Genomic DNA, 18,397 nt, shown 5'->3' on the forward strand with positions numbered 1-18,397 from the left:
CCCCGTCCCCTGGAACGGAAACCCGTCTATTTTCGTGACGCGGGCGATTCGTACCTGCCCGTTTTCCACTATTTGAACCCGGGACTCTCATCAAAGTATGTAACCTAGTAATCGCTCACCGCTTATGCCATGTCCCATGGAACGGAAACCCGTCTATTTTCGTGACGCGGGCGATTCGTACCTGCCCGTTTTCCACTATTAGACTGAACATAAACTCACTTCCGATGGTTACCGGTAAATTTATTTCGGTACGGTTTACGCTTAGCGGTTAACGGCATGTGGTAGGTAAAGGTACCGTTTGGATCTAGACTACAGCATTACTGCCGGAAACGTGTCTCCTCCTCCTAGGCCGAAAATGTCATGTCGATGTTGTTGCTCCGGATTTTGATATTTGCGGTAGCAAGGCAGTCGGCAGTAATGTCGCTGCAATACTGCAGCAGTTATTCTGGTGTTGTCTGAATCCAAATGGCACCGAATGGTCGACTTCTTTGATTAAAGGGGGGGGCAAAGGCCAAGCAAGCCCCGAAAATGAAAGCAAGAAAGCCAAAGTCCCAGCCGTGGCCATGGGGTCAAAAATTTTGCAGACCGTGCTGTACAGCAATAGCAATGCTGTCACAACTGGAATGTAACCTTAACGCTTGCAGTTTATGGTACTGAGAAACTGACTGACGACGGTATTAAGTGTGTGTGTAAAATTTAGCTGCGTAAAGCGAGTGAAAGGGCTGCGAAAATAAAATTATTTTTATCCTCTACCCGCCCAGAGACCTATAAAAAGGTCTCCTGTTCCATTCTAATTTGAACTTTGTGGTGACAAAGTAAAATTGCATTTTGCTTGGCAAGGTTTGACGTATGGGCGGCTAGAGGTTGTTGCATTCGAACAGAATATATTATTATAAATGGTTATAGTAATGATAACATTGATAACGCACTCCTATAAGACTATATATCTGGGAGACCGAGCTTTGCTCGGAAAACATGAAAACTCAAAATGCGCGATTTCCCAGAGATAAGACCCCCCGAAAACCCCCATATAGCAAATTTCATCGAAATCGTTAGAGCCGTTTCCGAGATCTCCGAAATATGTACATATATAAATAAACATATAAATAAATAAATAAGCAAGAATTGCTCGTTTAAAGGTATTAGATTAGATAGATAGATTCAGGGGCACTAAAATGGCGTGCTAAATAAAAATTATTAAATAGTAATAGTTATTTGTTTTACAAGGGGGCAGAGGTGTTGTTTAACCGCTCGTGCAGCTACATTGATACCCGAGCAAGCGAAAAATGGAATCTTCGCTGCGAGGGTTTGAAAGCACGAGGGTTAAACAAAATTTGCCCCCGAGTGAAACACAAAATTTTGCACCACACCAACCCGAAGAAAATATTTCGAACAAAATCAAACCAAATCATATCCAAATGCCTGTTATTAAATATTTATCATTCAAAATCATCATTTAAAAGTAAATTGATCAATTCTAACAGCAAACAAAAAGCAACTAAAAATTTGCATTTGACTATACTTTGCCTCACACGTGAATAAAATGCAACTTTGCTATCACTTTTTAAACAATCAAGAGAGCCTTTACCAGTTGGTGTGGTGAAAACATATTAAGAGGGGGCGTAAAATAGGGAAATTTGGGGATAAGTCTAATTACCGTGTAAAGTTTTCCAAGGCATTTGTCCTTGATTAAAATGAATAAAAATCCAATATTAACTACACTTTATTCGTAATAAAATTGCTGCCTCTTTAAATTCACCAGCGTAACATAAGTTATACATAACTAAAGATAGCTACAGGATAAAGTTACCTAGGTACTTACTATCTATATCAAGTTATCTACTAAAACTTCCCCCATAAAATACCCACTTCCACCGTTTTATCGGCAAAATCAACAGAACAGTTAGGTAACGCAAATTCGCAAAATCGCAGAGGTTCTATCGTTGCCTAGCAACCAAATAACAAGATCTGATTATTACACATTCGAAAATCACTTTCAGTCCAAAAAGCTCGTAGAATCGAACAGCACGCGTTCTGATTTCAAAATTCAAAGTCAAAAACAAAAGAACGGTTGAAGTGTTGACGTTTATTACTTTTAAAACTGTTTAAGGTTTTAGTGTGAGATTGGATTTTACTTTTTAATGAGTTTAAAGTGGAAAATCGATAGTGTGACCTTAACATTAAAAGTGGTGCAATGTATTGATCAAAGTTTGATACGTTGAAAGTAGGGCAGGTGAGGATTTGTATGTAGGTTTATAAAGACGTATGTTTTCTTGGATCGTTGCTTTGATTGAGGCATTAATTATGTAAGAAATCGCATGTTTAGAGAAACTTCTATTTAGTTGTGTTTTAGAATGTCGTATCGTGTTTATAAAAACCACGGCGTATTTGATTTTAAAATTCGATTGTTCTTTTTGTAGTTTAGTTTAGGCTATTAGATTTAAAAATATAATAAATGAGTAAAAAAAATATAAAATGGTTTATTGCGTACCAAAAATGCCTTTCATCATTTTGGAAAAATGCTGGTAAATATCAAATGATGATGAATGATAATGAATGATGGCAAATATGAAATGATAATGATGATGATGAAGAGCTTGTCAGACTACTAGTATCTAAGGTCAATGTGGCTAATTCCGTCATAGGGACTATTCCGTATATTTCGTATAGCGTTTTTCTCGAACAACGTACAAAATTGATAATTTCATCGACAACGCAGCGATTGCTTCTAGTATCAGCAAATTGACAGAAGTTTTTTTTTTCAAATCAAAGAAATATACGCTCGTGAACGGAATAGTCCCTATGACGGAATTAGCCATTTTGACCTTAATCTAATAAGGTCGTGGTCTTATCGTATCTCGCAGTTTGTTATTATTTATTTTTAATTAAGTAAAGCTCGATGGTTCCGCCCGCATCCTCTCGAAGTTTCTGCTTGCTCATTTAACTTTCAAATAAGGCTACAGCTTAAGATGGATCTTCATACGGTTAGGGAAAATGAAAACGTTTTCTTACTGAGTTTCTACAAAAAATTGCATTTGTTTGCAATGTGTGTGTTGTGTGGCATTGTTTTCAAGGGATTGTGACTGCTTAACATCAGGCAGGCCAGGTCGTATGCTTGTTTGCCACCGATGTGATATGATGAAAACTTGCATAGTTTTGGTATCGTATCGCTACGCGTAAAACTTAAACAGTTTCAAAATTCAAAACAAACTCAACTGTCGTAAAATCAAGCATAAAACTACGCTTTTATGTAATTCAGTGTTAACTGTCAAATCACGCCACTTAGCACAAGTTAAATCGAATAACCAAAACAAGCTAGGAATTGAACCTTGTGCCCTTGTTATAGAAACTGTAATATTTGAAAGTTTCATTACTTAATTCAATTGTATCATCTGTATCAGAGCACAGGCGAAATTGAACCGAGTATCTTTGTAATAAAGACTTTGATATATGGAGAATTTTGTTAATTTTATTGTATTTATTCTGGCACGCTATGCTCGTGCTAGGCCACAGCCTTACCAGCCGTTAAATAAGACAATCAAATTAGGAATTCCTTTGTTTGTACAATTAACAATTTACAGTATAGACAAATTGTTTTAAACTTGCTTTTGTCGATGTATACTATGTAGATATAGGTATTATATGCAATAGAGGCGTGTTCAGAAACTTGTGAGCACCTTGGCCGCTCCGATATACCTATCTGATGGCGACTGTACCTAAAACTGCATTGCATCAGAAGTGCTAAATTGACATGAGCTTATCACCCACAGCCCTTATCAACTTAACGGGCCGTGTCTCTTGCCCTAAGCATTCGCGATTCTGATAACAGATAACGTTCGCCGAATTCATTTAAGGGTTATTTACGTCTGTGATTTTAGGGATTTGAGTAAAGCCTAGATAGGCAGTCATCATATCAGCCTTTTATCGCCCACTGCTGAGCATAGGCCTCTCTTCGAGTAAGCCACTTATCCCGGTCCTGCTGCGGCGTTGCCCGCATTACCGTTATTGGGGGACGCCACAGGTTAGCAGACCATTCCACCGTGTCGTCCCCCCAAAGCTAATCTCATCCAGAAGTGACCCGCAATCTTCCGAATATCGTCCACCCAACGAGCCAACGCCAGCCACTCACAACGAGCAACGAGCCAGGCACTCCTTTCGTCTGTAAGCGGCCACCACTCCGTTAACATTTTGGGCCACCTGCCATCACTCAGCCTGGCAACATGTCCCGCCCAGCTCCATTTACGTTTGGTAATAACGTGTCCAATTAATTAGATAGGCAATGGTGCTAATAAACTACTGCAACCAGTACCTACTAAGTCCCTCCGGTGGATCCTTCGCTTTTTCTGGCCGACGACCATAAGGAATGAAGACAACTTCCGATCGCATATTAACTCACATTTATAGAGGTCTATCGCGAAATTTATTTTATTACTTTTATTTACGGACGTTTCGACACAGGTTTCACTGGTCGTGGTCGCGGCTAACTGATGTCCCAGCAAAATGTCAAAACAGAGATTTGTGCAACTACCCGACGAAAAGTGTGTGAAAAAGTTTGGGGTAGACATCACATTTTCAAACCACCACCACCATTTGTTTAACATGCACGCCGCACGCCCCGCCCCGCTGTACGCAACTCGAGCGTCCACTCAGGCCTTACACTAAGGTTTACCTTGTTGCTCGCGCGGCGGGTTGCAGGGTTCGGACATGCTGGTGCTCCCGCTGGTGATGATGGGCGCGCTAACACATAATGTTAATTATTGTCAAGTCCGACACAGTTACATCAGCCATATCCGCGAGCACGACCAGTGAAACCTGTGTCGAAACGTCGGTAAATAAAGGCGATATACCTCTATAAATGTGAGTTAATAGTGAGAGAGTGTCATTTATAAACGTCATATTTTCATATAAATTTGACGTTAATGGTTACATTGCCACAATTTGGCATTGCAAATGCCATGCAGAGTTAACTTGGTCCAACTAATAGCGGCTGAAATAGTCGTTATTCAAGCTTTGAGATTCCAGGGTGCCTAACCAAGGTGACAATTTGCGCTACGACAACGAAACACTTTGTTTCTCTCTATCATGCACTCTTCTATATTAGTGACAGTTGCGTTTCGTTCGCTACGGAGCGTAAAGTTGGCATGTTGGTTACGCACCCAGAAACTGGAGATTATATTGTGCTCGAAGCGAAAAAGCGAAGTAAAATGACTTGGCTACGCCCCACCCTTACTCCTAATGTAAAAGTCAAACAGTCCCCTATATTGTAACGTTACGGTTTCAGCAGTCCGAGTGAAAGACGTCATACGTGCGTGACTGCGGTCGTTTGCCAACTAGATTACTGGGCGAGGCGATACTGTTGTCACAGTTAAAATATGCAGACAGTAGTAAGGTACTTACTGCTGTGGCGCAGCGACCCGAAGCAGGCGCGGCCCGCCTTAAGGAGCGCTTGTGCGGTGCACTCCCATATATAATCAAAATGAAATTATGGTACCTATTTAATATATTACTATTTAAGATCGATCGTAAAAAACTCAATACCAATTAAATAATAACCTTTATTCATTATAAGTTTATAAGTAGACAGCTCACCACTACCTACACGGCGTACTCCTATAATTTCATAGAAATCAAAGGTAACGCGCGAAGCGGAGCGCTTTGGATTGCGCTCCTATGGAAAAAGATTTAGTACATTCGATCAATAGGAAATTCAATAAGAGCGAAAGAGAAGTTTCACCATAGCTCCGCACGTGAAACAAAATATTGTCTATGAGGGAAGAGGCAAAATCGGTGCGGCGCTCCGAGTCCGGTTGATTTGCGCGCGCATCCCGCGCGCCATGTTGATATTGTTGTCACTTGTTTCTAAACAGACCTTAGTCAATTTTAAAGTATGTGCGGGAATGCAATTTTGGCGTTTTTTTCATTCTAAATAATGAAACAAGAGTTTAAACAGTTAAATCACATAATTTGTTTGTTGTGAGGTGTTTAAAAATGAATGAATTTAACGTGAGAATGTGAAAAAGTTTACAAAATCGACTCGAGTTAAATTATGGACGACCTTGAACTTTCGTAGCAATGTTAGTCAAAAACAAAAACCTATATATTTTTAAATCAGATCAATAAGCAAAAACACCGTGGTTGTGTTGTGTGAATGTGATAAAAGTAACTAGCTTATTTTGTTTTTCGTGTTACCTATATGTTTTGTATTTGGCGCGGGCGCGGGCGACGGCTGTGCGGTGAGTTTGTTTGGACCGAAACAGGTGTGTTAACAATTTAGCACATCTCTCCATAAAATTTAAATAAAAACATATTTATTTGTAAAATGAACTGCAGTTGGCGTCTATCGGTCGTCAAGATATTCGTAATACCGAAAATCTATGAGAGAGTTCAATGACCGGGTGGACGGAAACCGACATCTAGGTACTTTGCGACGGTTAATAATTGAATGTGTAGGTTTAGTTTTTGTTTTTTATTGTGAGTGAACACCCATAATACATATCTACCAGCCGCCTCTGACCCGAAGATCTTATTGGCCTCCGACACCAAAGACGGCCATGGTGCTCTGTCCAGTCGACGGCGCCGAGTTCGCTAAGATCTTTTTGCACTTCCGCACGGTGGCATATGACGCTGCATGCGCTCTCGCGGGCACTTTGCCATGGGAGCTCGACGCAGAGCCAGGGTCTTGGCGGAGCGGTACAGAGAGCGGGTGGAGAAAGCTGTTACAATATATTAATCGCCTACTCCCCCAGTAGGGCATGTGGGTTGGGGATCCACAATATAGGGCCTTGTCGACGTCTGGGGGAAGGGTCAGTGCGTTGCGTTGTTAGGTGCCATGTCGGACCTGATTCTGTAGCCTTCGGCGTGCTATTCACCCTAATTAAAGCTACTAATCCTCTCCTTTCTATTGGTGCTTATGAAACTCTATGGTTGACTGGTAGAGAATGCCATTTGGCATTAAGTCCGCCATTTGTACATTGTTGTAGAATATATTTTTTGTGCAATAAAGCTTAAATAAATAAATAAAGACACCATAACAAAACAAACAGCGTATAAGAGTATCTATCAGAATAAAGGATGACCCCACGTTAGACCGGGCCGTGTCCGGGCCGGAGCTTCCGGCGCTTCGTTTTCTATGGAAATCACCAAGTGATCACCGATCAGCCGTCACAGAAAATGACGCGTCGGACGCCGCGGCTCGGGCTAGGCCCGGTCTAGCGTGAGTCAACTTTAAGAGTATCAGAATAAAGTACTGTGGAATAATAGTACTGTGACCAAGGCGCGGCTTCCCCGAAGGGCCGAGTGACTGTATCATTCTTTGATTTACTAGATTAAACTTGTTTTTAGTTGAGGACAATGGTTTGTTATGTAAAAGTAAAACCCTATTGTAACGGTAGCCAATGTATAAGGGTCATACACAAATTGAGTGTTACACACAACTTATAGTTCGTTTTTTTTAGCATTAGAAAGAACTTGAAAGAAGGTAAGCGATTTTGACATGTCTTTTAATTGAAAAACACTTTTTAAAAATCAATAACTATTACTTATGAAAGCAGAAGACTATAAAAGATCGTATTATGTTCATAATTGTTACATATTTACCGTAACTTATTTTTAAAATGTGTTTTTCAATTCAAAGACATATCAAGATTGTTTACCAAATTTCTAATGCTAAAAAAAACGAAGTATAGGTACTATAATAAGTTTTTTATACAACAGAACAGAACACACACATGCAACACAACAGTGCAGAACGGGACTTAATCGCCTATGATTAAGTTTTTAGGGTTCCGTACCCAAAGGGTAAAAACGGGACCCTATTACTAAGACTCCGCTGTCCGTCCGTCCGTCCGTCCGTCTGTCACCAGGCTGTATCTCACGAACCGTGATAGCTAGACAGTTGAAATTTTCACAGATGATGTATTTCTGTTGCCGCTATAACAACAAATACTAAAAACAGAATAAAATAAAGATTTAAGTGGGGCTCCCATACAACAAATGTGATTTTTGACCGAAGTTAAGCAACGTCAGGCGGGGTCAGTACTTGGATGGGTGACCGTTTTTTTTCTTGTTATTTTTTTGCTTGTTTTGCTCTATTTTTTGTTGATGGTGCGGAACCCTCCGTGCGCGAGTCCGACTCGCACTTGGCCGGTTTTTTAAATTTACCTCCGACGATTCGAGGACGGCGTTGTCCCTGTGGTCTCGGGGAAGACCTCCCTCCTCTTCAGGTCTTATTATTCCCGTTCTGCTAAATAAGTAATAATGAGTAAAAATTAGAGATGCCACGAATATTCGGCAACTATTCGGTATTCGGCCTATTCGGCCACTTTGCCGAATATTCGGTACTAGGCCGAATGTTGCCTACTATTCGGCCAAATACCGAATATCTGTTGCACCTACTTAAAAAGAAAAATTGCACAATAAAAATAACCAAAAACTATGTAGGTATATTTAGAATGTGTTCTTGGAAAGTTGTTAAATACGAAGACCCTTGATTGAGCATTTGTTGATAAAAAATATTTTATTTTTATCATGAGTCTGTTTTGTTTGACTCTATTCATTAATGCTGTTCAACTAAAATATATCTTAGTTAACGTCATCTAACGTTGAGCTTTGTTAGCGATCAGTTTTCATAATAATTGTGACTCAAAATTTTCGCATGTCATGCCGAATATTCGGTATTCGGCCGAGAGAGGGGCCGAATATTCGGTATTCGGCCAAAACCACTATTCGGGGCATCTCTAGTAAAAATCATGAAAGTTTAAATAAGTTTTTTGTCAAAAAAATAATTTTCAATACAAGCTTTTATCGCTGACTGTACATTTCTTTAAACAGGCAACTAATACTCGTCGAGATAATTCGAACAAACCCAAACACAATTAGGTTTCGTGGTTTTATCACAGAGTTCCCACGCCCACCTCCTGTGTCCATCATCCGATTAGCTCGATGGTACAATGGTATTGCATTTGTCACCCAACTTACATATGTATGTGAAGTTTCAGATCAATTGAATAATGGGAAGTGGGTCTAATTTAGCTTGCAAGATTTTACCCGAACAAACATATTATTACCAAAGAGAATTTAGTATAGACGCGTATTGTAACAGTAAATTTACTCACAGTTTTACTGCCATCTTTCGACACAGGATTAAAAGTTTAAGAACGCCATTTGACTTTGATCCTTGTTCTTTCACTGATATGTGTTAAAATTGTTAAATATAAAACGATGACGCCATCCATTCGAGCATACATTTTTCTTGATTTTCGGAGGCACGCTTTTTCTTACACTTAATTTATCTTATAAGGAGTATCTTTGCTTTGATATTACAAACAAACAAACATTGCAAGTTAAATAAAAACTTGTAATAAGTATCATTATAGGTGTATGTTGTATAATTTAAAGACTTCTCCCGATTTCCTACCATCATCAGACTCTAATTTGACCCATTGTTCCAGTAACCATCGACCATGGACGACCGCACGGTGGACCTGATCTTCTCCGGATCGCTGAAGTCCCTGCCTCCAGTCAGCTCCAAGATTGTGAGGATATTCACCAGTTCCACCTTCACTGGTAAGGACTTAACCAATTCCAGTGCATTCACCATGGACAATGGTACAGGTTCCATAATTTTTAGGGTTACTTACCTAAAGGGTAAAACCGGGACCTGGCCGTCCGTTTATCTGTTGAAATTTTGACAGATTATGTATTTCTGTTGCCACTAGTAAGTAAGTGTTAAGTGTTTTATTTGTAAATATCAGGTAGAATTACAGTGGTGGTCAGTTTATAATATATTTTACTATATTTTACCAAACGGCGTACAAAAACATTGAACTTAATACAAGCAACTAAACGATCATGCTCACCGAGTACGAGTAATAATCTAATCCTACTTACAGCTATGACAACAAATACTAAAAAATACGGAACCCTCGGTGGGCGAGTCCGACACTTGGCCTGCATGATTCTAACCACTTTATTCCCGCTATGGCCTTCACGTATTTTTTTGTGCTATGAAAGCTTGTTTCACATTTGTACAATCTCCCCATAATACTATTCCATAGCGCGATGCAGAAGCAACGTAGTAATGATAAACAAGTAGCGTGGTTTTGTTTGAAGTGATATTACACATCATTATTTAATGGCATAATAGTTATTTGTTTTACAAGGGGGCAAAGTTGTTGTTTAACCGCTCGTGCTAATCTTGAAACCCGAGCAAGCGAAAGATTCCAAAATTGAATGGTTCGAACAATGGAATCTTGAGCGTTGCGAGGGTTTCAAAGCACGAGGGTTAAACAAAATTTGCCCCCGAGTGAAACACAAAATTTTTCACCACACCAACCCGAAGCAAATATTAAATGTAATATATCAAACATAATCAAATCCAAATTAATGTTATTAAACATTTATCATCCAAAATCATCATTTAGGTATAAGTCAATTCTACCAGCAAACATAAGAAAACAACTCAAAATTAGCATTTGATTACTTTGCCTCACATGTGAATAAAATGCAACTTTGCTATCAGTTTTTGAAGTGAAAAGTAAGCCTTTCCGAGCTGGTGTGGTGAAAATAAATGTATTAATTATACATAGCAATGACAAAGTTTGATGTCAACCATACACTTTTACATTTTGTCACGTCAAAGTACCTAAGCGTAGCTTAGATGGATTCTAATTCTAAAATACCTCAAACCAGCCCCGACCCTACCTCGCCTTAAATAAATTCTGGGCATGTGCAGCTAAAGATCGATAAACGAATACAAAGTACTGGTCATTAACAGAAACATGGCCGTTGCAGGTGTTTTCAAGTTACGGCCCGCTCACGGCCCGCTTTACTACTAGTTTTAGTGCCTGTTGGAAAAGCAGTAATGTGTTATGGACTCGTTAATGTATATTTTGACACTGTATACATAATATTGAGTATAGTTTGGCGTTGGCTAACGTCCTGACTACTCTGTGCCACTGCCACCACGCTGATTTATTATTAAGGATGACTCACGTTAGACCGGGCCGTGTCCGGGCCGGAGCTTCCGGAGCTTCGTTTTCTATGCTAAGCATCACGCGATCACCTGTCATTTGTCATAGAAAAGTAAGCGCCGAAAGCTCCGGCCCGGACACGGACTGGTCGGCCCGGTCTAACGAGAGTCATCCTTCAGAGCTCATTTAGACTGCGCGCGAACTCGCATGCGATTTTAGTTACATTGCGGACTATATATTGAGGGGGTATCGTCTTGGGTCGTCCCATTCGTTTTTCGTCAAGTTCTTAAATTAGTCCTATTCTGCTTTCGTCACGCATTCTACATTGAAAGCCACCGATTGTGACGAATGTAGAATGGGTGACGAAAGCAGAATAGGACTAATTTAAGAACTTGGCGAAAAACGAATGGGACGACCCAAGACGATACCATTGAGGTTACTTCCAATTCAGCTGACCGATCAAATAGGTACCGCAATGTAATAAAACTCGCATGCGAGTTCTCGCACCGTCTAAATGAGCCCTTACTCTAGTCGTTTTAAGAATAGTATTGCCCTAAACTGTTTATTGATTGTATTACTTGTATTAAATATGACGGCGTTTTGTAAACGTTATATAACACGGTCGGTGGGTGGTCTTGCTGTCAGCAAATATGTAACGGCTACAGTTTGAATGGAACTTGCACGGTCTAGTAATACTGTTTCATTTCATACACTGCTTATGAGAATGTATTCCCATTTGTCCCCACGGAGTACAGGTGGGGATAGATGCATTCATATAAATCATTCCCATCTGCCCCCACCTCATGTATGGTGGCGGTGGCGGTCACGTGGGGCCATTTGTCCCCAATGGGAAAATACACCGAAGAGTAAGTAAGTAAGTAAAGTAAATATCCTTTATTGCGCCAATAACACACATTTTACGTACAAAAGTGTTGGGTAGAGTCGAACCTCTATCTAGATATTTTCTCCTCTACGGGTTGCATCCCTCAACCGACTCGTGTGAAATTTGGTTAGCAGGTCCTATAACCAAGCGTTCTGTGAGCTGTAGACCTCGCGGTAAGATTCATGAGCTTAAAAATGTACAAAAAAATACATCTTTGTATTACAGCGTACATGCAATAGTCTTAATTGCCACAGACGCTAATGGCACTTAGGTCCTTTATCGCAATTTCCACCATTTTTAACTTTTCCCGAACAAACCGAAACGACTGAAAAAATCTATTTAACTACTCAAACTGCTCACAAAATTTCACTAGAATCAGTTGAGAATTGCGACCTGGGACCTTACCATGATGTCCTATAATTGCGATTCTGCAGTGTAGGCGATAGTTCCTTATTTCATGTCTAATGTAAGTTTAGGTATAATCTTAAATTTATTTCTAGTATTAAGAAATCCAAAGACTTCTTTACAATGTAAACTATATGTAGTTTCAAAAAATCCCTGGCTACTCATTATGTCATTGTATTAGTCATAATTTTAATTAATAAGGTTTATTTGTGCATACTAACTCCATCTGTTGAGTCTAACACACTTTATTGTGAATATTTAAAAATAAAGTCACAGAGGGCGCTGGCGTGTATACTTAACCTAAAAACATATGGCGAATTTACCGTTACCTATCTGCTCACCACGCGACACGCGAGCACTCTCTCATATTTTCACTTCAAAAAACCTAGTTTTTATCCATCTTCCACCTGCGTACCCTACATGCAGTTTAGGACTTAAACTAAATTGCTAATAAGGGACGGAGTTATGCGACTTATGTAGCCCCGTCCTTTAGCAATTCAGTTTAGGTCCTAAACAGAATCGCAATAAGACATCATGGCAAGGCCCCTGTAGAGAACATCCGACCATACGAAATCAATTTGCCCGAGTCAAATTAAACGGCGACCTTCGCTAACAAAAATGTAGATAAAGAAAGATCCACTAGTAAAATAGCAATCTTTATGTAAAGGTTAGCTTGAAATGGTAGCTTGTTGCAGTATTCCTGAGCCGTGCATCGACCTATTTCCAACTGCGTCAGTCACCCAGTAATGCAGTCTTGCATCTTTATTCTAACCCGCTGGGGTTTTTACCGACTGCAGTACTGTGCTTAAATATATTAACGAATACAACAGGATAGGGATTACACAAAATTAATCGTGGAAGGAACGCTTTAAGGACAACTCACGCTAGACCGGACCGGGCCCGGGCCGAGGCACCCGACATGTCATCACGAACTAGCGTGAGGCATCAGTTACGCAGACGATCTTATTCATGGAAGCTTCGTATTATTAACAACCCGATGAATGATAGTGAGGCCTATGAAGGCTATGGTCCCGGGTTCAAATCCTTGTAAGGGCATTTATTTGTATTTTCTTAGGATTTAAGTATTTATAAATATTTATAATAAATGAATAAGTTATATACATATATTTATATATATTAATCATAATCATAATCATAATATTTATTGATAATATAAATTACATGTCACATTTTATACAGTGTATAAAGATTATATTGAAGTATGAATTTTCATTACGCATAATGTAGGTTGTATTTAATATACATCTACCTAAGTTCCTAAATTTTAAAGAACTCTTTATGGTCGTAGAACGCTTGCTCGACTAACCAATTTTTTAATTTGTTTTTAAATATTGCTAGGCTTTTGGCAACTACTATTGAATCCGGGAGTCGATTGTATACTTATTATTGTCTCAGTACCCACAACACAGGCCTTATTGAGCTTGGGACTTAGTAATTTGTGTAACAATGTCCTATAATATTTATTTATCATGGCGCTTGTGAAACCTAACCCTACATAATAACAATCATCGTTTATTACGGACATTACGGTTAAGGATGACTCACGCTAGACCGGGCCAGGGCCGGGCCGGAGCTTCCGGCGCTTCGTTTTCTATGGAAAGCACCACGTGATCACCGATCAGCCGTCATAGAAATAGACGTTTCGGACGCTTCGGCCCGGGCCCGGCCGAGCGTTACCTGAGTCGTCCTTTATCCGCTTAAACTATAAATAAGTTTTTGGCAAAATTTCATTTGTTGGTACACGCTTTTATCGCTGACTGTACTTTTCTTACAACACACAACTAATACTCATCGAGGCAATTCTAAAAACCCCTAACACAATTAGGTTGCGTTGTTTCATCACAGAGTTCCTATGGCCACCTCCTGTCTCCATCATCAGATCAGCTCGATGGTACCATAATATTGCATTGTCACCCGACTTACATGTGTATGCAAAGTTTCAGCTCAATCGCAAACCGGGAAGTGGATCAAATTTAACTTACAAGATTCCATTACATGTTAGTTACATACAGGTCGACCTAATAAAAGCGTGTTAAAAAAAACTGCGAGTAGGCCTCTACTCCTAGAATCTAATAATATTTTTCTATTTCTATAATTTCTCTTTTCAGACACAACCATGGAAAGGAACACCCTTATGGCCAAATGCTACCCCCGCATCAAAGACTACTGTCGAGAGAAGCACGGCCTAGAATTTCAGGTAAGATGTCTTTTCAGGGGGCCTAGTCAAGCTGACAATATTTGATAGAAAACGCCAATGAAAATATGAAAGTCCCCCGCAAGCTCGATTCTCTATGAATGACCACTCTTAACAATAAGACTTCAATTGGGGTCCATATTGGGTCGCATAATAATTGATTGTCCTAATGTAATGTTACGCATAAAACTCATTACGCATAATTGTTATTGTGCTGAAACTATTAACATTTCTGAAAAATTATAAAAGAAACCTAACCTAACCTACCCTGTTCTACACAACCTATGCAAAATATTTTCGAAAATACTTTCTGTTTCAGCTGGAGAAAAATTATGCGAAAAGAGTTTTATGCGTAACATTACATTAGGACAATCAATTATTATGCGACTAGATACAACCTCCTTCAGGGGCTTGTTTCTTTCTGATACCAATACTGAAAGACCCTAAAAGACCCACCCTAAACCCCAAAACCCCTAGAAACCCCTAGTCACCTTAAAAGATTTTTAAAACCAAAAGAAAATTGTTTAAATTCAACCAAAACTTTTCATTATTTGTTCGACCTAACTTCAAACTGCTTTCTTATCCATAATGAATCAGGTAATAAGCTATCGCAGGTGGCTCTAAAAGAAAATTTAACCGATATCGATTATTTATTCACTTCAGTAAATATAAACCTTGTCCCAAGTAAATAAGGGTTAAAATTGAGCCAAATGGTTTAGATTTTTGATTTAAAGATACGTTTTATGGTTGTAAAAATTGTAGACGATTTTAAACCGACTGAGATTTCGTAATGAAAGGATTTCAATTTGCCAAGATTCTTCTTTCTTCTCTCTATTCTCGAGAAAGAATATTTCCCTTACTAAACGGAGAACGTTCTCGAGAATATTATGTCTCTAGGTTTGAGGCATTGGCGCTAAAACTAGTTTATATTTTTTTTACATGTTTCCTTCAGCCAGTCATAGTTGATGATAATTACTTCTTACGGTCCCTTCTTTAGTCCCAACTAATATTATAAATGCGAATGTGACTCTGTTTCTCTACCCGTTATCTTTTCACGCTTAAACCGCCGAACCGATTAAGATGAAATTTGTTATGGATAGTTTGAGGCCCGGGGAAGGAAATAGGATAGTTTTTAGGATTCCGTACCCGAAGGGTAAAAACGGAATCCTATTACTAAGACTCCACTCTCCGTCTGTTTGTCTGTCCGTCCCTCATAGCTAATGAACTGTGATAGCTAGACAGTTAAAATTTTCACAGATGATGTATTTCAGTTGCCGCTATAAGAACAATTCGTGTGCGAGTCCGACTCGCACTTGGCCGGTTTTTTATCAATCATAATCATTATTCCACGCGGGCGAAGTCGCGGGAAGAAGTTAATAGTAATTTAATAATTTCGGTAAAACATGTAAGACTCCGAATTGAAAGTAAATCGGGCGAATACTTCTTGGAACATTGTCTGAGAAAGTATTAGGTACGGATCATAGAATATTTAAGGGGAAGTCGGCGAGAGGACTGTGAAAAATATTAAATTTGTGTATTAATTATTATTTTATACTACATCATCATAATATAAGTAAGTATGTAGGTACAGGAAAGTAGTGATGGAGCTCATTGCAAAATTAAAATGGAAAAATATACAGTTAAGAACAAATTACAAAATGTTAAATACAATATGCACCTCTTGTGCATGTACGGTATTCTAAATTATTAATTACTATCAATAAATTTATTCTCATTCTTAAACCGGCTTCGCACGGGTTAACAAATTATACAAAAGCCTTCCTCTTGAATCACTCTATCTATTAAAAAAAACACATTAAAATCCGTTGCGTAGTTTTAAAGATCTAAGCATACATACAGACAGACAAACAGACAGCGGGAAGCGACTTTGTTTTATACTATGTAGTGATGGCACTGAAGGGTATATCCATTCCGCCCTGTGTTAAAAATTCGTTAATTTCAACAGTACCTATTCATACCTACTACGATATTAAGACTAAGATACAACTGCAATTTTCAACGCCTATCTGTTCTGTCATAATTGAAAAGAAGTTATTAAGAAGTCATTATACAAGCTACCAGCTTAGGTGGATCAACTTGTATCTTGGTCATATAATAATGGGATGTTCAAAGATTAAAGATTTTTTATTCAGTATCACATAAACGGCTATCCCTTAACTTAAATCAGGATCAGAATAAGAGATGCCCCGAATAATGGTTTTGGCCGAATACCGAATATTCGGCCCCTTCTCAGCCGAAGCGCCGAATACTCAGCGACATGATGCAAACATTTTGAGTCACGATTATTATGAAAACTATTCTATAAGTAATATAACTATAACTAACTATAATAGGTATAAAAAAAATTTGTTGAACGGAATTAATGTTCATTGTAGGTACCCATCATATAAATAAAATATTTAGTTATCATAAAATGCTCAAAAAAAGGTCTCCGTATTTAACAACTTTCCAAGGATACATTTTAGATATTAAATATACCTACCTAGTTTTTGGTTATTTTTATTGTGTAATTTTTCTTTTCAGGTAGGTGCAACATTCGGTATTCGGCCGAATTGTAGGCAAAATTCGGCCGAATACCGAATATTCGGCAAAGTGGCCGAATAGGCCAAATACCGAGTAGATGCCGAATATTCGTGGCATCTCTAATCGGAATCGGATCAAGCCGATGTTTTATACCCGATCGACGTTAGCGCAGATTTTCCTAGAAATGGCCGCCCTCAGAATATTAATAAAAACTTCTCCAGATTTTGGGAATAGATAATTTTGGAAGAGTTGGTTTCTTATTAAAAGGGATTATTTTTAAGCTATTTGGTTTTAGGCTCTTTAGAACTGTCCTGAGAAGAGATTTAAGAATCTTTTCGGATATTGATTGTGCAATGTTTTTGATAATATTATTATAATTTGTGTAGAAGATGCCGTTAAATATTTTGAAACAGGAAAACGGGAATAATTTTAAAATGAGTATAAGCTCAGAAATCAATTAAAAGTGACGCGCTTGATAACTCAGTAATACCAAAGAGAAAAGGGGGTCCCTTTGTTTCCCATACAGTTTTATGTCATAATGTATTTTTTGTCATATTATCATTAGTCATAAAACTGAAACCGTTAACTTTTCAGGATTTTCGTTAGGTTATCCTATAGATATTTAGGTTAGGTTAGGTTTGTTTTGTGGCAATCCTGAAAAGTGATGCGTATTGAACCAAAAGAATTATGACTAATTAAAATGCGGGCAAACAATACATTATAACATAACTCAAAACTTTTTGGTAAACAATAGAGACCCGAAATCTATCGACACACTAAAAATAAATATGTATAAAAATACCTATCAAAAAAATTATACCTATGTGTATAAATGTTTTTTTTTTAATTATTTTTATATGATTTTGACCCATGTTCTTTCAATTTTAATTGTTACATATCAAACGGTGTCCTCAACGCCATATATATATCTAGCCGAGCATAGGCCAAAGGTGTGGCGCCATCTATCCGAGAATGACTTTTTCTTGATTTCCGAGGCACGTTTTTTCCTTAGACTTTATTCATCTTATACAGAGTCACAGGGCGAACACGCCATACATCAAAAATCATTTGTGTTTATAAGTGTACACGGCACGTCTGTACACGCGTCATTGTGTATGTGTGGGTAAGTCGCTTTACTGAGAGTACGCCAGAAGTCCGTCAGATTCATGTCTCGGGGCGAGGTAATGCACGTCGGGGCGGGGCGGTGCGTGGCCGTTCTGTATACTAATACTATTACTTATTCTGTGACGGAGTAATATATGTCTTTGGTAAACATTGTGGCAAGTAAAGTCATTGGTGGTCTGCCTCGTAACTAATAGCTGGCATATATCAACCAAACGAAGTTCCTATTAAAAACAAAGCTTCTATAAATACGTGACA

General features: G+C 38.6%; 1 protein-coding gene across 1 annotated transcript in view; it reads left to right on the forward strand.

The window, feature by feature from the left end:
- The first annotated feature begins 1,979 nt into the window (after positions 1-1,979).
- The window catches only part of LOC134658317 (NACHT and WD repeat domain-containing protein 2), a 57,901-nt gene continuing 41,483 nt past the window's right edge, over positions 1,980-18,397 (forward strand). The window contains exons 1-3 of the mRNA XM_063513948.1: positions 1,980-2,233; positions 9,450-9,564; positions 14,388-14,476. Of these exons, the coding sequence (XP_063370018.1) occupies positions 9,462-9,564; positions 14,388-14,476 (192 nt within the window). The 5' untranslated portion in view covers positions 1,980-2,233; positions 9,450-9,461. The remainder of the gene's footprint in view (positions 2,234-9,449; positions 9,565-14,387; positions 14,477-18,397) is intronic.

The sequence above is a fragment of the Cydia amplana genome, chromosome 22 (genome assembly GCF_948474715.1).
Source record: "Cydia amplana chromosome 22, ilCydAmpl1.1, whole genome shotgun sequence".
Lineage (NCBI taxonomy): Eukaryota > Metazoa > Arthropoda > Insecta > Lepidoptera > Tortricidae > Cydia > Cydia amplana.